This window comes from Phyllostomus discolor, chromosome 2 (assembly GCF_004126475.2).
Source record: "Phyllostomus discolor isolate MPI-MPIP mPhyDis1 chromosome 2, mPhyDis1.pri.v3, whole genome shotgun sequence".
Taxonomy (NCBI): domain Eukaryota; kingdom Metazoa; phylum Chordata; class Mammalia; order Chiroptera; family Phyllostomidae; genus Phyllostomus; species Phyllostomus discolor.
The window spans coordinates 191,163,738-191,186,839 of NC_040904.2; the positions used below are offsets into that span (position 1 = coordinate 191,163,738).

General features: G+C 39.4%; 2 protein-coding genes across 2 annotated transcripts; one reads left to right on the forward strand and one right to left on the reverse strand.

Annotated features, from left to right (window-relative positions):
* The first annotated feature begins 7,131 nt into the window (after positions 1-7,131).
* On the forward strand, positions 7,132-8,152 carry LOC114513835 (taste receptor type 2 member 42-like). The gene has a single exon (XM_028533205.2). The coding sequence runs from the start codon at positions 7,132-7,134 to the stop codon at positions 8,062-8,064; it is 933 nt and encodes a 310-aa protein (XP_028389006.1). The 3' UTR covers positions 8,065-8,152.
* An 8,273-nt stretch (positions 8,153-16,425) lies between these two features.
* SMIM10L1 (small integral membrane protein 10 like 1) lies at positions 16,426-16,907 on the reverse strand. The gene has a single exon (XM_028532507.2). It carries the CDS (start codon positions 16,775-16,777, stop codon positions 16,571-16,573), a length of 207 nt encoding a protein of 68 aa, XP_028388308.1. The 5' UTR covers positions 16,778-16,907; the 3' UTR covers positions 16,426-16,570.
* Between the last annotated feature and the right edge of the window lie 6,195 nt (positions 16,908-23,102).

The window sequence follows — 23,102 nt, forward strand, 5'->3', positions numbered from 1 at the left end:
CTATGAAGATGGGCTTGGGGAGGGAAAGGACAGTGGAAAGAGTCAAAGAGAAAGCTCATGTATGTTATTTCACTGGAGACATCACAGACACAGGGAGGAAACAGGAAGACTTCAAGCCTGAAAAGGTAGTATTAATGAGAGGAGCTCATAAGATCTTCAGCTGAATCACCTTAGTTACATTCACATAAATTACTTCATCACTATACAAGTAAATACTCAATATCACTCCAGATGTCAGGATTTTTTTTTTAAATTAAGGCAAAGTAGACTTCTGAATGTATTTTCTCACTATTTCTTGGAAGAAATGATTCTTTCTACTGATTATTATAAATTCAAAGTTCACAAATTTTCTTATCTTAATTATGTTTATAAGTTTAGACTAATTATTTTTGGCTGTCTGTATAGCATAAATTTAATTAATTGTTATCAGCCCAATCATTTTATAATAATCTACCTTATATATACAATAATGCTTTTTCATGATAAATATAAATATATAATATAAGCATTTTAAGAATGAAGCATGTAAATGTTGGACCACTTGGAGTTGTCCCAGAGGCTGCTTATACTATCCTCATTTTTTTTTCCATTCTTTTTTCTTCTTTTTGTTCTCATTGGTTATTTTTTGCTTCCCTATAGTCCAAATCACTAATCTGGTTCTTGGCTTCATCCACTCTACTCTTGTTTCCCTGCAAATTGTTCTTTATTTCAAGTAGAGTATTTTTCATTTCTTACTGGGCCCTTTTATGCTGTTGAGGTCCTCACTAAGTTCCTTGAGCATCTCTATAACCAGTGTTTTGAACTTTGCATCTGATAGATTGCTTTTCTCCATTTCATTTAGCTCCTTTTCCAGCGTTTTTGGTCTGTTCTTTCATTTGGGCCATGTTTCTTTGTCTCCTTGTTTTGGCAGCTTCCCTGTGTTTGTTTCTATGTATTACACAGAGCTGCTTTGACTCCATATCTTTCTAGTGTGGCCTAACGTAGTAGGTATCCTACAGGGTCCAGTGGCACAGCCTCCCTAGCACCCAAACTGCATACTCTTGGTATGGACTGAGTATACCCTCCTCTTGTAGTGGAGTCTTGGTAGCTGTTGGCCAGATCAATGGAGGGATTTACCCAGGCCAGTCAGATGCAAGAACTGGCTGTGACCACTCACCACAAACCTCTGACCTCTGTGGAAGTTCAGCTGTGTAGGGGCAGGGTGGTGGTACCCTAGGGTGGTGGCAGGGTCTACAGCTGTCTGGTGGGTGTGCTGGCCTTGAGGTTTTCTGGGTGGTGCAGGCCAAGGTCGGCTCTCACATGTGTTTTGCCAGGGCCACCCTGAGATGGCTGCCACTTAGGCTGGGCTTGGAGATTCCCAGGCAGAGCCAAGCTATGAATCTAGGCTGGCTTCTGCTAGTGCCAGGGCTGGGGCTCATTGAGGCCAACTGTTGCTTGTTTGAGAGAATTTAGGAAGGTATGAAGCATGAGCCAAGACCAGCCATTCATATGGAAAAGCATTTTGGGTGGGCCAGTAAGTTGGGTGGGGCAGAGTCTCTGGGGATCTCCAAGCAGTTTAAACAGTGTTAGCCTGATTGGCAGAATCTCAGAATGGCCCCAGGTTGCCATCTCTGTTGGGGGCAAGGTTCAGAAACGGGACAAAGGCCTTTGCTCTCTTTGATGCCAGACCCTTCAACATTTGCATCATAGGGGTGACAGAAGGAGAAGAGAAAGAGCAAGAAATTGGAAATCTACTTGAAAAAATAATGAAGGAAAAGTTCCCTAATTTGGTGAAGGAAATAGACATGCAAGTCCAGGAAGCACAGCGTGTCCCAAGCAAGATGAATGCAAAGAGGCCCACTCCAAGACACATCATACTTAAAATGCTGAAGGTTAAAGATAAAGAGAATCTGAAAAGCATCAAGAAAAAAGAATTTGGTTACCTACAGGGGAGTTCCCATAAGACTGTTGGCTGATTTCTCAAAAGAAACTTTGCAGGCTAGAAGGGACTGGAAAGAAATATTCAAAGCCATGAAAAGCAGGGATAACACTGCTCTACTTAGCAAAGCTATCATTCAGAATCAAAGGGCAGATAAAGAGCTTCCCAGGCAAGAGAAAACTAAAGGAGTTCATCCATTCTTTTTAAAATATTTTATTTATTTGTTTATTTTAGAGAGGGGAGGAGAGGAAGAAAGAGAGAGAGAGAGACATTAATGTATGATTGCCTCTCATGTGCCCCCTACTGGGGACCTGACCTGCAACCCAGGCATATGCCCTAGACTGGGAATCAAACAAGTGACCCTTTGATTCACAGGCTGGCACTCAATCCACTGAGCCACACTAGCCAGGGCTCAAACCTTTATTATATGAAATGCTAAAGGGACTTATTTAAGAAAAAGTAGATCAAAATTATGAACAATAAAATAGCAAAAATATGTATCTTTCAACAACTGAATCTAAAAAACAAACTGAGCAAACCAGAAGAGAGACAGAATCATGGATACTGAGAACATTCTGATAGTTGCAAGATAGGAGGTGGGTATTGGGGAATGGGTGAAGAGGGGAGAGGATTAAGAAGTCCAAATAGGCAGTTACAGAATAGCCATTGGATGTAAAGTGCAATAGAGAAAATGGAGTAGCCAAAGAACTTGTATGAGTGACCAATGGACATGAACAATGGTGGGGGCATTGCTTGGGAGAGTGGGGGCTGCTGGGTACAGGGGGACAAAAGGGGAAAATTCAGGACAACTGTAATAGCATAATCAATAAAATAGAATTTATTTTCCTGATTTCTGTTTCTGATATTTTGTTGTTGGTACACAAAAATGCTTTTGAATTCTGAATATTGACTTTGTATCCTAATAAGTAAATTTGGCTGTTTTGCCAAATTCACTTGTTAAGTTGAGTAGTTTTGGGTGGAGTCTATAGAGTTTTCTATGTATACTACCATGCCACCTGCAACCAATGACAGTTTTACTTCCCCCTTTCCAATTTGGATGCCTTTTATTTCTCTTTCTTGTCTGATCACTGTGTCTAGGACTTCTAATACTATGTTAAATAGAAAATGGTGAAAGTAGACATCCTTGTCTTGTTCCTGATCTCAGTGGGAAAACTTTTAGTTTTTGTCCTTGTACACTGTTAGTGGGAATGCAGACTGGTACAGCCACTGTGGACAACAGTGTGGCATTTCCTCAAAAAACTAAAAATGGAACTGTGTTTTGACCTGGAAATTCCACTGCTGGAATTGTACCCTAAGAATCCTGAAACACCAGTTCAAAGAACCTACGCACCCCAATACCCATAGCAGTGCAATTTATAATAGCCAAGTGCCATGAGTAATTGAGTGGATCAGAAAACTATGTTTCTTTTACACAATGGAATACTACACAGCAGAAGGGAAGAAGGAGCTCTGACCCTTCACAACAGCATGGGTGGATCTGGAGAACATTATGCTAAGTGAAATAAGCCAGGCAGTAAAAGACAAATACCATACAACCTCACCTATAAGTGGAACTTAATCAACAAAACCAACAAGCGAGCAAAATATAACTAGAGACATTGAAATAAAGAACAAACTGACAGTAACTGGTAGAGGAGGGGAGGAATAACAAGGGGAAGAAGGGGAAGGGATGTCAAAGAACATGTATAAAGAACCCATGGACAAAGACAATGGGGATGCAGTAGGATTGAGGGTTCTAAGTGGGGGTGGTTGGGGCAGGGGAGAGTGGTGGGAAGAAAATGGGAACAACTGTAGTTGAACAATACAAACATTAAATGAAATTAAAAAGTATAATTAAATTTTTTTTTAAAAAATGAAGTACATAGGGCAGTCCAATCCAGAAGCTGTGGTAGATATGTAATTATTACAAGTTTTTAGAAATGTGATTATTAGCTTGGGCTTTGAATCCCACTCATAGCATATGATGCTTGTGATTTTTATACTTGTCATTACATCTTTCAGGTTGGGTTTCTTCTTCAGTGTAACTATGACTCAAGTATTCTTTAATGACTAAGCATCTCCTGTTGCTATCTGGCTTTTATCAGCTGCTGAACCATGCCAACCAGTGGAGTCCTCATCTTTGGTAGCCTTCTCCACCATTTTAGAGCATGTCTAAAAACATCAGAGATCTCTAGGGCCTTCTCACTCCACTGCCCCAATATCTAGAGTTTCCTACTCACCTTGAACTCCCTGGGCTGGAAGTAGTTCTCTTTCATAATGAAAAGGATCCCACATCTTGCTAGACCTGCAAGTATTTATGATTCTGTATAACTTCTTGTCAGGGGCAAAAATACTAGGGAGCAGCGTTGGTTATGTCAGTATTAGTACAGCAATCTTTCACGAGTTCATACACATGTCGTTAAATTCCCTCTAGTTTTTTAAGGAGTTACTTTCTTTTCTTGCTTTTATACTTGTTTCACTAGTCAAGTTTCTTCTTCTTTTTCTATGTTTCCAATAGGATTACCAACTAGGTTAGCACTCGTTCCTTTAGCAAATATTTATAGAGGGCCTACTATTTGCCAAGCCCTCCCTGTTTTAGGATTTGGAAATAGATCAGTGATTGAGAACAAAGCTGACCTTCCCTCATGGAGCTTCTGTGGTTGCCAAGGTTATGTAGGGTAAGTGCCTGATATTAAGTTTTTCATTGCTGAGGCACTGCTTTCAAAGACATCCATCTTGAACAAACATATTGCCAGCTGTATGACAGAGCTACAAATAACACACCTAGATGGGAAGCCAGGTCGCTCTAAACCACAAAGTTCCCCATTTAGAGAGTCTTGGGTAACCTAGGTAACTGACAACTTGAGTGACTCCATTTTCCCTTCCTGGATCCCAATTCCCACTTGTATTTATTTTATTTTATTGTTGTTCAAGTACAGTTGTCTGCCCTTCCCCTGGTTCTCTCCCTCCCACCCCAGCCATCCCCACTTCCCTTCCTTGCTTCTACCACCCGTTGGTTTTGTCCATGTGTCCTTTATAGTTGTTCCTGAAAACCCTTCACCCTTTTCCTTCCATTAACCCCTCAGACCTCCCCTCTGGTTACTGTCAGTTTGTTCTTAATTTCAATGTTTCTGGTTATATTTTCCTTGTTTGTTTGTTTTGCTGATTAGGTTCCACTTAAAGGTGAGATCATATGGTATTCATCTTTCACTGCCTGGCTTATTTCACTTAGCATAATGCTCTCCAGGCCCATCCAAGCTGTTGCAAAGGGTAGGAGTGCCTTCTTTCTTTCTGCTCCATAGAATTCCATCATGTAAATGTATCAGAGTTTTTTGATCCATTCATTTACTGATGGACACTTAGGTTGCTTCCAGCACTTGGCTACTGAAAATTGTGCTGCTATGAATATTGGGGTGCATAAATTCTTTTGGATTGGTGTTTCAGGGTACTTAGGATGTAATCCCAGCAGCAGAATTGCCAGGTCAAAAGGCAGTTCCATTTTTAGTTTTCTGAATTCACCAATAAAGAGTGAACCTGAGAAACCCTTGCTACCCCACCCTCAATCCCAATAAAGGCTGCACCCCAAGTCTGCGTTCTCTCTCTTTCTCTACTTGTGACTTCCTTGTGTAGCTATATACACTGCAGGACTTGTGAGTAATAAATCTTGTTCTTTAAATTCTCTGATGGCTGGTGCTGAGGTGGGTTTTGCAATCATAAGAACCACAAGGGCTGGTCCAGACACAGCACTGGTTCTGCCGAAGAAATGCCTGGGGGTTCCCACCAGTGGTAGGGGTGCAGGTGAGTGTCTCAGGCACCAAAGTATCACTATCGATGGCTGAGACCAACATGAAAGGTTATTTGTCAACCAGAGTCCAAATTGGCTGAATTGGGAATGCATTTAAGAGGACCAATGGGCAAAATCCTGACTTGTTCCTGAAGAATCTTCATGGATTTCAGCTTGTGGGTAGAAAGGTGTTTTTGCCTGAGTTTAGGTGTTGTAAAGCATGCATTAAGGAGCTCTCAGTGAATGCCAATAATATATCCCAGACCAATTAAGTGAGGATTCCTGCGGGTAGCTCCTAGGCAGTATACAGGATTCAAACTTACAGCTCCCTAGGTAATTCCAATTTGCAGTCAAGGTTGAAAACTCACTGTATTAGAGTTACTTGTTTGTTGAAGCAAAAAAAGAAACTAAAATATATTTTATTTTAAATTAATTTTTATGGGACAATGAATTTTACCGAAAGTATAATTAATAAAAAGGAGAAACTCCTTCCCACCCTTGCTCTCTTTTTTTTTGCTCTTTTAAATCTTATATTTTTCTTACTCTCAAGTAATAATAGCTTTTTCAGAATCATATAGGTAACAATTTATTGAAAACACAGCTAAAAATGTCATGGTAAAAATCTTAAAGACAGGTCTGATTTTTGTACTCTTGCATATGCTTTTACATCATTCTGAAAAATCATTTCCCTTTTTATGTATTTCTTTGAGAAATACTAAAAAGCTTCCAGACCCAAGCTAGTTGTCATTATCTGCATGAAACTAGAATTAACTACTGACCACAGGTTTCTATGGCACCCTGCTCTGTATCACAGTTGCATTTTGGTCAAACTTCCGTCACATTCAACAGTAACAGCTTATCTAATGCTGCTTTTCACACTTCTCTGTGAGCTCCTTTATGTTGCTCCCCTTTATGACACTTATTTCATGTTTTACAGTGTCTATAAAAAATGGATTTCATTATGTGACATTAATAAATAATTCCTGTATTGTGGAAGTTATTTTTAGAGAAATCTATTAAAATTAAGAAACTTGAATCCAAGTAGCATTGTGTTTCAACCAAAAAGGCAAGTGCAAATCAGTGGAAAGAAGCCTGTCTCGTATGTGCATGTTTGCATACCTGACTTTACTTTTCCAGACGTCCTCACAAGTGGAAGACAGCTGCCAGTGCCGGTGACGAGTGGGCACATTTACTGTTCAGTTTGGAAATTGGTAGCTGACTGAAAGTATGTTACAGTTTCTCATTAAGATCTGTGAGGTGGGCTCTCCTTGCTCGTGTTTCTGACCTACAACTGGAACGAAAGAGAAATCTCTCAGAAGACAAGAGGGACAGTATCTGAAAAGTATGAAATTGGATATTATTCTATAATCTCTGACAGCGTAACAATCGGTGAAACATAATATCAGCTTTCTGGATTCCTTTTACAGAAATGCCATCTGGAACTGAAAATATTCTTCTGATAGTTGTATTAGGAGAATTAATAACTGGAATGTTGGGGAATGGGTTCATTGTACTAGTTAACTGCATCGACTGCATGAAGGGTCAAAAACTTTCGTTGGTTGACTGCATCCTCGCCAGCCTGGCTCTCTCCAGAATCGCTGCTCTTTGGATAACAGTATTTGATTCATTTATAATGGCATTGTGGCCACATCTATACGCCATTGAAAAACTAGCAAACTGTATTGTCATTTTTTGGACACTATCCAATCACCTGGCTGCCTGGTTTGCCACCTCTCTAAGCATTTTCTACTTCTTTAGAGTAGCCAATTTCTCCCACCCCTGCTTTGCCTGGCTGAGGTGGAGAATTAGCAAAGTGCTGCTTGTGCTTCCACTGGCATCTTTGTTTTCTCTGTTTTTCAATTATGAATCAATAGATTTATTCCATCGTTTCTGGATTAGTATCTCTACAAGACATGAAAAAAACTCAACATGGTCTTCAGATGTAATTAAAACTCTGTATGTTAAGAACATGATTGTTTCTCATTTTATCTACTTAATTCCCTTTCTTCTGTCGCTGACCTCTCTGCTCCTTTTATTTCTCTCCTTGAGGAGACACACCAGGAATGTGCAGATGAGCTCCAGGGACTTCAGCACAGAAGCCCATAAAAAGGCCATGAAAATGGTGATATCTTTTCTCCTCCTCTTCATACTTAATTTTTTGTCCTTCGTACTGACAGGCTGGTGTTTCCTTACAGTGAATAACCTGGAGGCCAACCTGGTTAACACATTAACATTCAACACGTTTCCTTCGGGCCACTCCTTTATCCTAATTTTGGGAAACAGCAAGCTGAGACAAGCTGCCCTGGGACTACTGTGGCATCTTAACTGCCACTTGAAAAGGGTGAAACCTTTAGCTTTGTAGACTTCTCCAGAATTTTCTATACTCCAAGAGAATTAAGTCAATGAGGAGACACTGAGGGGACATTTTAACTGCTCTTTTTCTCACTGGATTCTTTTAGATACTAGTGAGCATCACAGCTTTCCCTAGAATAGCCTACAACTAACTATCTACTCAACACTTTTTAAAAAGCATCATTGTCATTATAACACTTGCTAGTAACAAAAAATATTTGAGACAATATAAATATAAATTATATGATGCAATGTGTATTGATTTTATATGTCCTCATAAATATTTATTATGTTTATATGTGAGAAAGACAAATGATTATTTAGAAATAAAAATCCCTTCACTGGAGCAAGTGAAATATTTTCACATTAATTTAAAAATCTCATGACAGCAGACATAACTTTTAAAAGAAAGAAGCAGACTATCATTAGGAATCCAAGCTAGAATAGATATTATCATTGGAGAGTAAATCTATTGAATTTATAAAAGGAAATTGGATAATTATTGCTCTGTGTATAATAATACTTATATGTTTCCTCTACAAGGATCAAAATCCTACCTAGACGCTGAGTTTGTGTAGGGTGTGTGTGCACATAAAAATTGTATGGAACACTAGCATCCCTTGTCGAAGAGGACAAACATAATCAACTAACCTGGGATAAAAACAGAAAGTTTATAAAAAAATTCCAATGTTTGTATAGGTTTTAGAAATGTTTGTATGTATATATTGTGCTAAGTGGACTTTTATAGTAAAATAATTGACATGAAATCAAAGTAGCTGAAAATGTATATAATCGTAAGGCCAGCAGGTAGTAAAACTCTGCTTGCTAATGATATTACAATTTTGAATCTGTTTACAACATAGTAATTTTAAAGACTATAATTGCAAACATATTTAAAAACTATCAATAATGGAGAAATCTTTGCGGGGGCTTACTGTTGTCATGATTTTTCAGTGGTAGAAGCAAACAAAGATAAACTGGAAAATATCAATAAGTGTTGGCTATTGTGTGGGTTTTAAGTTAATTTGGATGGACCCGTAGGTTGCATCTGATACTGGGAGGAGCATAAAAACCCTAAGGGTTTTGTAAAGTGTACTCTTACCTCATGCAACTATGCTCTGGGGTGCTCTAATGCATCTATGATAATAATGATGATGACACATGTATATCCAGACCTACACAAATGTGGGAGGCAGCTCTGTGTCGTGTGGGCCCAGCTCCCACTGGGAGATGCACAGGACCCACTGGGAGATGCACAGGACCCACGCCCACGGATAGGTTTTCCTTTCCCACGGGGAATCAGGCCTGCAATGTACCTAGGTCGCTGTGAGTCTTGCTTTTTGCTAAAACTCCCTCACCCTGAATTGAGAACACTTACTGCAAAGCAACTTCCTAAAAACCGTGCTAAACCTTTGAAGGATGAGTGTAACCAGTCCAACTACTTTTGCCTTTTCATTTGCAAATATCCCTCTTCTGTGATGTGATTAGCAGCATCCTCCTTTGTTTTCTGTATAAGGTAACCACCTAAAGCGAGCCTGTGCATAATTAACGACCTTCGTGCAATATGCCCAGTAAGACAATAAAAGCTCATTGGAGTGAACCAAGGGTTTTGCTCACCTTGAGAGAAAAACCATGCTGTCCCTTTTCCTCCACAGGACTCGGTAATCCGTGTGAATTTGTCTCATATTTCATCCACAGTGCTCAAATTTTTAGACTGTATTCATTATGTTGGAAACTATGTAAGAAATTTCCTTGGTGGGGTTGGAGGAATTGGATGAAGGTGGTCAAAACCTATAAATGTCCAGCCATAAGATAAATAAGTACTGGCATGTAATGTACAGCACACTTAGTATAATTAACACTGCTTTATGGTATATTTGAAAGTTTCTACGACAGTGGATTCTAACGTTCTCATCACAAGGCAAAGATTTTGTTCGTTTCCATATGAGATGATGGATGTCAACTTATTGTGGATAAGTCAAGCCGTTATGCTGTACACCTTAAATTTATATAGTGCTGTATGTTAATTATATCTTATAAAACTGACAGAAAAAATAAAAAGGAATTTCCTAATGACTGTAACTGAGATTATCTTACCTTAGGAAAGGTGAAATTCCGATCATACCAGCTATAATTAGATTCACATGTTGAGGATAGTGTGGTTTAGAAAGTACCCTTTTCAGAAAAAAGATTAAAGATGACCTTTTATTTTAATAGAAGTGAGCATATTTACATTTAAGATTTACATTTTACTGTTACTAAAGTTTTCTTTAATGACTAAGATTTTTAAAAAGATTTAAATAACTATGGACAGCTCTTGCTTCTTATGACTGGGATTTTGCAGTAAATGTCTCATTAGGAGTAAGCCTTCACTTCTCACGTACCAGTTTTGGAGGCATGCAGCTCTAAGAAGCAGAGGCCTATTCCTGCTAGCAGTACAGAAATTGACTGTTAAAAGATGAAGCCTGGGGAACAGGCTGGTGAGTGCCTACCAATGTAGTACATTCTCCCTGAAAAAAACTGTAATTCTGAGACTAAGCCCTGTGCCTCCCCTCCCATCGGAAGGGGCTGTGTTGGAGACCCCAGTCATAACACTCGGCCAGCTCCTGCTGTCTCATCCGCAAGTAGTCCCATGCAGTCTGGAAAGCATTGCATGCTACTCTGAGACCAAACTGTTGGAAAAATGATGGTCATAGGTGTTTGCCAATTACCCCTTCCAAAATAAACTTTTTTATAGTCTTGAAATAGTGGATTTTATTTTTTCAGTTTGTCCTCACCGGAGAACAGGAGAGTTGCAAATAACTGATTTCTAACGTCAGAAGAGGCTTATGCCGGAGCCCTGCCCCACACCTAGAACTTCACCTGAGAAGATATTTTAGCATTTAGGTCATGTTGTCTCGGACTTCACTGAAAGCAAAGGTTTTGGTGGGAACACAGATGGTTCAATACAGATTTCAAAGAACGTAATGCTCATCATAGCCCAGGTATTTTGTCAGCTGCTGTTGATTAACCTTCACGTCCTCTGAGCCAGGGACTCCTTCACTGAAGTGCAGACACGAGGGGGCCACCTGCAAAACCTGCACTTACACCGTCCACTCATTTGTGGCATCGGTTACTGCTGTCTATAGAGATCTATGCTGTGCTGGATTGCCCAGAAAAAAAAAAAAAACCCACATTAAAAAAACCCCGATCAGATGGTTGGTTTGATACATTTGGAAAAAAATTAGACCATATGTTTTTTGGAAGGGGGTGGTTATTTTCTGAAGTAAAAATCAGAGGTGACAGATAGACAATTTCAATTTTAGCAATTTTGGGGGACCCAGTGTAGATATAGCTTCATAAAGCAGAGGCACTATCTCAACTTGTAGACTGGCACCTCCATTCCTTAGCCCCATGTTTAAATTAGTTTTAAAAATAATTTCTTTTCCTGTTCATATAGAGCTAGTCTGACCTTTGAATTGTAAGGCTTTTATTAATTACATTCCTCTTTGACTTCAGTTTAAGATGCTTTCTCAATTAAAAAGCTACAAGTTTTCTGGAAAAACAGCTCTATTTGCAAATTAAATATTTTTGTTTATTCATTGGTTATAGTCCCTATTACCATGTCAATGATTTCACAGCCAAGACATTCCAGGTACAGCATTTCACCAGTGACTTCTGCCTTTTGGTTTCGTGGTTTACTTTTTCTCATTTTGGTTCTTGTAAAAAGGTATACCCAACCTACTTCACTCAATATATGAATAACTTACATTCCTCTTACTGTTCACTGATGCACTCCAATAGCTCACTGTGAAGAAATCGATGTACTTGGCACTTGAAAAAAATTAAGAATGGTCAAGAATTTCATGTTTGCTGCAGAACCCTAGTTTGGGCAGAAACTGGAAGGGATATCCTCAGATGAACTGCAAATGAAACTACTAAGAATTCCACAGTGTCTTCTTTCCATTTGTTGTAGGCACTCAATATTATGTTCTTTGGCCTTTCAATGATCCCAAGAGCACTGCTGAGATTTGTATTTGTGGGGATTAGGGACTTCAGCTGCAAAGATTCATGACATGGCCTGGTGGTAACCCTACTGGGCAACAAGCTATCGAGTGTTTTTGTAAAAATTGCAAGAAAATTCCACACTCATGATAATCCAAGAATTGGATTGATGTGACTCAATCCAACCCAAATGCTGGGGATGCTGACAGTTATTGCAGGGGTTCTTTCCTTGATCAAATCGCCTGGAAACTTCTAAGTCTTCTCTTCAGACACCTGTCCAGCTTCACAGTTTCTGGCATTACACTTTTCTCTCCCTCTCCTTTTGCCCCTATATCCCTAAACCAGGGGTGTCCACTTTTTGGCATCTCTAGGCCACGCTGGAAGAATTGTCTTGGGCCACACATTAAATACATTGTGACACGTTATCACACACAAAAAAGCTCATAATGTTTTAAGTAAATTTACGATTTTGTGTTGGGCTGCATTCTCAGCCATCCTAAGCCTCACGTGGCCTGCGGGCCGAAGGTTGGTCACCCCTGCAAACCTTCCATTCCCATCCCTTTCTGTCTCCATGTGTAAGTCCCATTTTCTTCTCGACCCTATCAAGTGCTATTGATGCTCCACCAAGAAAAGCCTCCACTGAGATACGATTGCAAGATTTTGTAATAAAATTTAGTCAGGCCTCCTCAGGCAGTGACAGGAACAGCTTCGAAATTCATAATTACCTATCTCTACTCCTTTCCATCCTACAGAAAGTGTCCTTTCCTGTATGCCCCATCCCCTCCCTTCTTCTCCCTCACAGAAAGGCCAAATGACTTTAGGCAGAACAGTATAAAACACTTGAATTTACACATCAAGTCATATTGAATATTTATAGTCTAATACATAAAACCCTCAATAATTAAGATACTATTACCTAGGTACTACTTCTGTTTGAAAATCTGAGAAAAGGAACAGGATTATTCAGAATTACTTAAATTAAAAAACAAAACAAAACTGAACCCCGAGTCAAATGTATCTTTAGGAGTAAACTTGAGATTTAATTGCAGTTTGGCCAGTCCCTGTGACCTTGTGAAAGTTCTTTAACCTCATTATGTCCCAGTTTCCTTCTCTGAAAAATAAAGTTGAAACTATCTTCTTTATAGGGTACATATGAGAATTATGATTTTAAATGTAAATAACATTTCACAGTTCCTGGTATAAAACCTCAATAAATTTAAAAATGCTGATAGTGATATGCTCTTTTTGTCAAGTAATTATATGTATTCTTACTCTCAATTTTAACAAATTATTATTCCCTAACCTTTAAATTATGTTACTATGATCAGTATTTCCCTTTCATAGTTAAAACTCTACCAGTCACCACTTCCCATCATTTTTATCAGTTACACTTCATAAACAAGTTTGTTTCTTTATTGATCAGAATTATACCACCTCTTTGCTTTGTCATGCTGGAAAAATCCCTGGACCAGTCAATATTCACAATGGACTGAAAAATCTCAATTTATGGATAATTAAGTGGGCCACCTTATTATCAGGGGCAAATATATCTTTACTTCTTTTATTGACTAGTAACTATTTGTGGAAAAACCAACTAATTTGGCATTTATTCAACAATATTTATTATGTATTTTGCAATAGACAATGTTCTAGGGGAGATAGCAATGAGCAAACAAAATCTTTGGCTTCGTAGATGTTACCTGAAAGGATGCCAAGAGGAATGAAATTACTCATAAGTCAAAATTGGTTTAGTCAGGGCAAAAATATTGCTTTCTCCTCTGGGAAACTTCACTGAGTTGTATCATGTGGGAAGAAAAATACACATCTAGGTTTAAGAACAATTATGAAGAATACATGTTAATCCAAGGAGCTTTCATTCAGTTCCCACTATGTATTTGCTGATACTCCAGACTGTACAACACAGCATTAGCTTCTTCAGTGTGACAGATGAAGGAAAAAGGTGGAAGGGGGGCGTCTCTGTATTTGACCGTACCAGGGCTGATGGCAATCACATTCTTTTATGTCACAAACTGAGACATTAGTGCATCTAGAGAATAGTGAGGCCCCACATTTTAAGTCCCTTGGCATCACATTAAATTTGTGACATCCTGCACTCTAGCACAGCAGTATGTAATTACCAAGGAGATTCTAGAAATCTTACTTCATATTAAAAAACCTGATAATTAATGATTAGGCAAAAATAAGGCAACCTATGGAAATGGCATAGGTTGATATTAACACAACCCTTAGAGTAAAAGAAACAAACTCTCTAAACTAGTCAGAGGAATCTGGGAAAAACTTGATGGAAAAGTGACATCTAAGCTTAGCCTCAAAACACAGGCAGTCACTGGGGAGAGGGGAGGGGAGGGGAGGGGAGGGAAGACTGAAGGACGTTTAAGTAGAAAGAGGAGGACGTGCCCAATAGTGTGGCTGGGGATGAGGAGTGAAGGGTAGGAAGAACAATTACCAATATCCAAACATAGTGCCGGATGGGGTGCTTATTTTAGAACCCTAGAGCATGGCTGTTTGTTTGTTGCACATAATTAGTGAAAACATAGAACAAATAGTTGGTAGATAATAGCTCTTTTCAGCTCCAAGTTCTCACCAAAATCTTCTTGGAGGCTCTTCCTCATACCCCCAGGGCTACTACCCTACAGATCTGAAGAACTAAAAATCTCCGCTGGAAAAGCAGGCATTCCATGAGTGAATTTTAAGTTTTATTCATATGTTGAGATACTGTTACAACAAATACTGTTTATGGTGCGTATACCAAGCACTAAAGCAGGCTTATTTTTAATTCTCAGACTGGCTGGTCAAGTCTGAGGAAATATTTAATAGCTGAGGAAACTGGGGTTGAGGCAGATGAACGGACTCACCTAAGGCCACAAAATCAGAACATGGGGTCTGCTAATTAAAAAACCTGATCCTTTCACCCTGGTGGTTCTTAGCCCATGGTGTACACTTCAATTACCTTAAAAATGAACTTAAATGAAATTTACTTAAGTTCATTTTTAATCAAGTAACTACAGATAGTTCAGGAAAATGAAAATAATACTGTTAGACAGGTGGTGGGAAACAGCAACCCCCTACCTTTTCTCTACCCACCTCCGTGTTCTCCAGACAACCACTTTTTACCCTTGGCTGTTTCTTATTGCAGTTTTTTAAAAAATGTAACATGTTCAATACTGCTTTTTGTCTGATTCTCCCCCATGACACACACCTCTCCTCTCCAGCACCCCACATTACATAATAACTTGTTTTATCTGTTTGGTGTTCACATAACTATAACTGACTTTATGACTACTAGTATTTGCAGTTGACGTATGCAGTGTAGTTCTTTTAACAATTTATTTTTCCTGGGGTTGATAACACCGTCAGCTTTTTCTTATTTTTTAAAATGTGCAGACCACTATCTAGACTCCCCCAAACACTAAAAATCTCTTGCCTTTATATTCCAACACACCAGGTAGTCTCAGTTTTTCTTTTTGAGACTCCACCTGACTCTCCACATTTCTTGAGGCATTTCTTACTGACTTCCTGCTATTCTCTTCCACTCTCCGCCCTCATTAATAGTGTTACATTGCTGTTTCAGCGACTGTATGTCTATTCTCTAACAAAACACCATTTTCCTCATTACTAAGACTGTATCTTTCAACTTCCCCCTTTATAAGGACACCCCTCCCATTCCATTTGCCTCCCCCTCCTCCTTTTAACATCCCCACTTTTACGAAAACTGTATTTTTTCATTATCAATGCTGACATTTGCTTTCTAGTAACCATAATTATTCTCTTAAAAAAAGACCATATACAACATTTATATAAATTATTATTATGATTATTTAAATGTTATTCATTAAATAGCCAAGATTTGTGCTGTAACTGGAGTTTCTTCTCTTTGGCACCACGGTCTTGAACCATGCTACTCACAGGAACACTGAGACAGAGTCCATTTTCTTACACTCCAACCCTCTGTTCAAAACCTTGCAGCATTTTACAGTGTTTGGTATTAGAAGGATGCTTTTCCAGTAGTTTTTTTTCCACTGAAAATTTGATGGTCAGTTTTTCTCCTGTGGGATTAATATATGGCTTCCCCATTATAGCCTTAAAATCTTTAGCTTCTTAGTCATTCGATATCTTGCTTACAATCCAATCTTCACGAAATTTATGATCTCATTTTAATCTCAACCACGAACTTGTATTTTACATCTTTTTCCTGAAAAACGTAGTAGCCCCCTTCTTTATAAAACATCCCGTTCGTCCTAATTTTAAGGATGCAGAGCTTCTTAAATACTGACGTGGGCTTTAATTGAATTCTTCATTGTTCCTGGAAAATCCCGTAGGTCCTCTGCCTTGTTACAGCAGGACTTCTGCAACCGTCTGTGGAGCTTGGCTGAGCGCGTTGAGCACCACCGCAGAGGGGGACTCTCGCGAGACGGAGGAGGCCCTAACCGCAGCTGCTTTCGGCTCCGCAGCCGGGCCTCCTGGGAGTGCGCCATGGCGCTGGCCCGCAGACCGTTAGCGTAGCCGGGGCTCTAGAAATGTACCTGCAAGCGGATGTTGAGGATCACCGAGCCCGCGACGTAGAAGTACGGAAAATTCGTGCGCAGCTGCCAGGCTAGCTCGAAGAAGGCGAGCAGGGTGCGGGAGAGCCCCTTGCAGAATACCCCGTAGGAGGTGGGGGCCGCGGCCGTGCTCGAGACCCCGAGGACCAAGGAAGATGGCGCCGCCGCGATAGCCATGGTGTCGCTGCTTGGCGCCGAGGGTCACCGCAGGCCCCGCAGACCCCGACCGGTGGCCAGGCCACGAAGGGCGAAGGGCGGGGGGCACTAAACGGTGGCTCTTCTCCCTCTGCGCCTGGGTCTACAGCTGCTTCCTCCCCTGTGGCTCCGCCCCTTCCTGTCTGCCGCTCTTAATAATAATTAGCTGACAGTTTAACATATAGTAGTGCAGGACAGTTATTTATACATATGCCATACACGTTATTTCACATAACATCTATGACAGCCATACAGATATAATTTTCATTTTAAAATGATAGAAAGCTTAAAAGGGGAAATACAAAATAAGTACGTTAATGTTTGGGAGTTAACAAGATCTATTCCTATATTCTTCTCTCTTTGGACTTTTTATATTCTAACATATCCTGGAATCGAATTTTCTCGTATGTCTAGAAATAAATATATACATATTTACAATTACAATTTACAACGTATTTATAATTTTGCAATGTTACAATAAAATCAGTGCAATTTTTAATGTGCTAAATGCCACCAGGAAACATCACAAACTATTGTTCTTCAGGAATTGTTCATTAACTGTACTAATCACTTATTGTTATTTACAGAAAATTTTGCTCATAAATTAGGAAAACTTTAAAAGGCCAGTCCTGGGGTGGGTGGGGGAACTGACTGAGGAACAACAGGCAAAATTTCTCAGCTGCAAAAAATTTGTGTTTATAGAATCCAACAATATTAATTTTAATCCTTTCCCCTCCCTCCCTCTTTCCTTTTTTTCCTTCTTTCCTTCCTTCCAGTAGAGGTGAAATTCCTATAGTAAGATCTGAAACCTGTAACGTGAAGGTTGTGTTCTTAATGCTCTAATTGGTTTTTATTTTTCAGGTTTTCCTGTGTATAGAGTTAAGTATTTCTTTATAGCTTCACTTGCAGTTATAAAGAAGCATTCCCTTACTTTGACCTAGAGAACGTTTAAAAGGGCTGGCTGTCTTTAAAGTTACATGGGTGGATACAGTAATATTGTTGAGAAAAGTAAAAATGGAAGATGTAAAGATTCAAATCAAGGCCACTCTGTGGGCCAGTCTGTCAGGAAATATTTGAAGGGTGGTTTAAACTTACTTTTTTCCATAAATTTAATCCATCTTTTCAGAAAAGTTTTTGCCACAGTTTACATCTAGGGAGTTACACTGGGTATACAGCAAAACAAAAATAATATTGAATGTATTTAGTTAATAAGTTTTTGATATCTGCTGTACTTTGTTAATGTAAACATCCTTGCATGCAATATTGAATATTTTTATAGCATACATTGTGACCTAATATAATGATAAAAAATGTCAGATTTTTAAAAACAGCTAAATCATATTTTAGCTTTATTAGTTACAGGAACTGACTTTTTTTCTGTTTTTTGATTTTCATAGAACAAACAGGAGTTAAATTATTTTTCCTCAATCATGAACAGGCAGCATTAGAAGAAACAGTATTATTACTCCTCCTTAGGTAATATTGTTTTAATGGTAGTAGCTGGCAACCCCCCTTTTTTGAGCTTATGTATAAGGCATTTATTTAGGGTTAAGCGTTTTTCTCAATAAAGCCTCAAAGTTATCCCCCTCAAAGTATTTATTATTTGTCTCTAATAGATACAAAACTTAGAAGAATAGATGGTTAAAATAACTTCAAGGCTAGCACAGTGGTATCTGAAAAAAAAAAAAAAGCTAAACTAATGAAACTAAAAGGAATAGATCTTTACTAAGATGAAACACAGTTCAAAACAAAATAAAACCAAAGCATAAAACATGTCTAAAATGGGATTATTTTGAAATGTAAGATACACATTTTAATTTATTTTTAAGGTTTCATTTATAGTTTTAAAACAGGACATGTGTACATATGATTAAACACCATAGCTGACACAGACCAAGTACACACTGGTACGCTTTGGAGAACACTTTGATATGCTGAGTACTACTGGTTCAGGCAGACAGTAAGAGTAAGTAATGGTGCTCTTTGGGGAGAGCAGTCGTGGTCAATAGGGTTGGTAACAAAGGAGTCTTGTGGACACTATAGTGGGAACAACCTCAGTACTGAAATGCAAAGTTCTAGATCTCCATGACAGATGGCCCAACTCATCAAAACAGCCTCCCAACTTGTCTGGCAACTGCAGGTGGCATGCTGGAGACAGAGATGAGGGGACTGGACCTGGTGAAAAGCTGTGAAGAAATGAGTTCAGGCAACCATCTGTGTTTATAGACATACACCCCACCAAAGGGCATTAGTCTGACCATAGCCAAAGGGTCCAAACATGTTTGTGAATATGGTGTTATGTTAGTTGGAGTTCTTATATGAAGAAACAAAACAACTCTGCCTGTTTTAGATAACATGTTAAAGAAGATTGAATAACTTGGAGACTCTATAGTCTGGCTACAGAATGAGGTCATGGGCCTCTAAAATCACCCACAATACCACAAATCACTGCAGTTTGATAGAGTGAAGTTTACACTGATGCCCATTGCAGAGAGAACCAGCAGGCTGCTCTGCAGACAGTGTAGACAGTTGATAATGACAGTCAACAAGCATAAACTAAAACCCCACGGGGATGGACTGGATAAAGTCTATCCTTGTTCCTGTTGACCTTGGTGACTAAGGTGTCCTGAAGGAGCCAGGGACATTTGTCATGAAATTGAATGTACACAGCTGACTCAAGAGTTATGAAGACTAAAGTGGATCCAGAGTGTAGGGAGAGCAGTTGGAGACACTGCTGCTACTTTATGTTAATGAGGCAAGTCAGCAAGCAGATCAGCAACAAAGTGAGTGCTGAAGTTTCACATGCAGAAATATTCTACAGGTTTCTGCTTACTTCTGCTGCTTGGAGTCTCAACCTCAAGGATGGCCCAGTACCTCCTTACAGAGCTTCCACGTGATTAAGTCAGGCCTATCCTGCATAACCTCCCTTCAGATTAACTTGAAATCAACTGACTTGAGACCTTAATTATATCTGAAAAACCCAGCAGTGCCTCAACTATGATAGCTTGATAACTATGATAACTTGAATGGATAATTTGGAAAATTATGCTACAAATTGGCTGTCACTTCCTTTCTGCCCTTGAGCTGTCCTGAGAGATTCTCCCTCGTAGGACATCTTATGCAGGAACATACTAGAAAGGGAATTCTAGAGACTGCAGCTCATTCTAGCCTAATGGGCACATCAAAAAGCTATTTCAGAGGTTTTCATAATTTCACAGGAGGCTGGGAAAATATTTCAATTTAGTTTTCTAAAATGAGTGGTCTAATAAAGCATGGTTTGAGGATTCATTCCTGAAGTGACTAAAAATAATAATTGTCCAATATAGTCTGCTTCTTCACTCCACCTTTTACTCTACATTTAAAATTTACAAAAAGTCCCTTCTCCCATCTAACAAAAGAAGCTACCCCCCACAAATTAAGTGTCTATTTTGCCTGAAAAAATCACATCAAGACTTAGCATCTTAAAACAGCAGTTATCACCATGATTTCATGGTTCTTAAGTCAGGAATTCAGAAATGAGTTGAGTGGTTTGGCTCTGAACCTCTTACAAGGTTGCTGTCAAACAGTGGTTAGAGTGCATCTCAAAGGCTTCTTCCAAGTGCCTGTGCTAGGAAGACTTGAATAGCTGGGGCCTGGAAGACCTTAGCCATCTCAATTCTATTTCTATTTGGTTCTCCACATGGTATCTCTAGCATTGTGACTCAGGTTTCCAAAGGCGGATGTCCCAAGAAAAATCAGCTTTTCAACTTAGTCTAAGAAGTTAGTTACTGAGTGTCTATGATCTGTATTGAAGGGTAGGGGCATTAGACTCCACTTATTTATGTAAGCTGTGTCAAAGCATTTGGTCATACTTCCAACCACCAAAATCATAGACCTAAAAATATACTCACTTTTCCAATTTTATCCTGATTCAAATCCATCATCTCTGGACAATGCCATTTGTCCATTATTTGCATCATGACTCTTCCACCATAGTTTATAATCTATAGAGTATACTGTAAAACTAATGATCACCAAATAGCTTACATGAAATAATGGGAAAAAGAAAAAGGAAAACATGAAAAGTAGTAAAAATGTATACACAACACATTTCATTTAGAGTAATGACCAAACAGCTCCAACAGTTCCACAAATATTATTTATAAACTAGATAAAATATAAAAAGCAACTATTTGAAAGTACTGGAGAATGATCCAGGAAGCTGATATTGGGGAGGAGCCAACACTTGGAAGAAGGGGACAGAAGGAAGTGAATTTCCTGTTTTTATCGTTGGCCGCAGTTTGCACTATGCACGGTGGCTAATATTTCAGTAGGAAACCTATAGACTTACTGGGTTGAAGAAACAGAGTACAGAGTTCAGGGTAACAAGAGCAGCAGGATCTCAGGGGAACACCTGAGAAAGAAAATGGTGAGAGAAGGGTAGCCCCACCTCCCAGTTTGAACTGGTACTAATCTTTTGCTGAACCATGTACTATGGATAGGGCAGACTCCAAGAAGGACAGCCAAACTACCGTAACTGTACTGACATTTCAGCTCTCATCAATTACATAAAAGACAGAGCAAGAAGATTTAGTACTATAGGACAAAATTACTCTTTTTCTTGAAAGCCAAAAATACATTTCATTATTTTACCTTACAGTCATATTCCTTGTCTATTTTTATTCCCAGCATAGCTCAAATTAATTTTAAAATTCCAATTTTAAGGGTTCCAATCAAGATGGTGGCATAGGTAAATGTAGTACTCTAATCCTCTCTCAACCACATCAGAATTACAACCAAACTACAGAACACCTATCATTCAAAACTGTGTGAAATCTAGCTGAACAGAAATCTTACAACTAAGAATATAAAGAAGAAGCCACATCAAGACTGGTCAGAGGGGCAGAGGCTCACAATGGGCCACCTTAAGGGTGAAAGGTCATAGCCCCACACTAGGCACCCCCCCCCCCAGGGTTCCAGTGCCAGGAAGAGATATTTCCATAACTTTTGGTTGTAAAAACCAGATTAGATGTTCCTCTTAAAGGGCCCATATGTGGACTTTGTTGAACTCAGAGTTCCGGCATGGGGGCACTGGGATATGTGGATAGGAATTGAGTAGTCTGGCATTTGGATGGGAGCCACAGAGGCAGCTTTCTTCCAGACAGAAGTGCTGGGAGAGGCCATTGTTACTTTATTGGGCCCTTTTTCTACAGACACTTTTCTTGGGCACCATATCTGAGTCTCCATCAAACTGGCTAACACTGTTTACCCCACTCTGGTGATTCCCTGAGACCCCACCCTGCTCAATTTTCAGGCCCAACCCAAGTCATTTTCAGTGGCTTTTCCATATAAATAGCATCTCTTGGTTCATGCTTCAGACTTTCCTGAAATCTCTCAAATAAGCATCATCTGGCCTCAGTATACTTCATACCATTTGCTAAGCAGCCCTAGGCCCAGCACTAGCTGAAGCCATCCTTGGGTCACAGCTTGACCTCTCCTGGGCACCTCCAAGCCCATCATAGTAGCAGCCATCTGCAGATCATATTGTAGTTCATACCAGGTGGCCCTGGATAGAGCACAGGTATTTTCTGAGTTTGGCCTGCACCTCCCAGGACACCCCAGAGCCAGTGCACCCAATGCATAGCTTCAGACTATGTCAAAGCACAACCCTTCTCCACAAGGGACACACTCAAGGAGCAGACTTAGCAGGCTCCCGAGCATTGCTGAAGTAAGTCCTGCTTTGGAGGTCAGGCTCTGCACAGCTCATTCTCCACATGCTCACAGCCAGTCCTTGCCACCAGTCAGTCTAAGGGTAAATTTCTTCAGCTGAGGTGCTAAAATCATTCAAGGCTTAGCAACAACAGGAGGAAATACACAGCCCACAAAGGGGGCACACCTGGTGTGCCCAGCTCAGGTGATCTGTGATACAGGACCTTACAGGATACCTGCTACATAATACCACTCTACTAAGCCCCACAGGTATAGAAGCTTTACCTAACACATAGAAACAAACACAGGGAAGCTACGAAAATGAGGAGACAAAGAAACATGTCCCAAATGAAAGAATAGAACAAAACTCCCGAAAAAAAAAAACCCTAAACAAAATAGAGATAAGCAATCTACTAGATGCAGTTCAAAATACTCATAAAAATGCTCAATGAACTTTGGGAAGAGTAGATAAACTAAGTGAAAACTTCAACCAAGAAATAGGAAATGTAAAAACAAAGACAGAAAATATAAAAAAAAGTCAGAAATGAGGATACATGAACTGAAATGAAGAATATATCACAGGTAATCAAAGTAGAGTAGATTAAGCTGGGAATCAAAT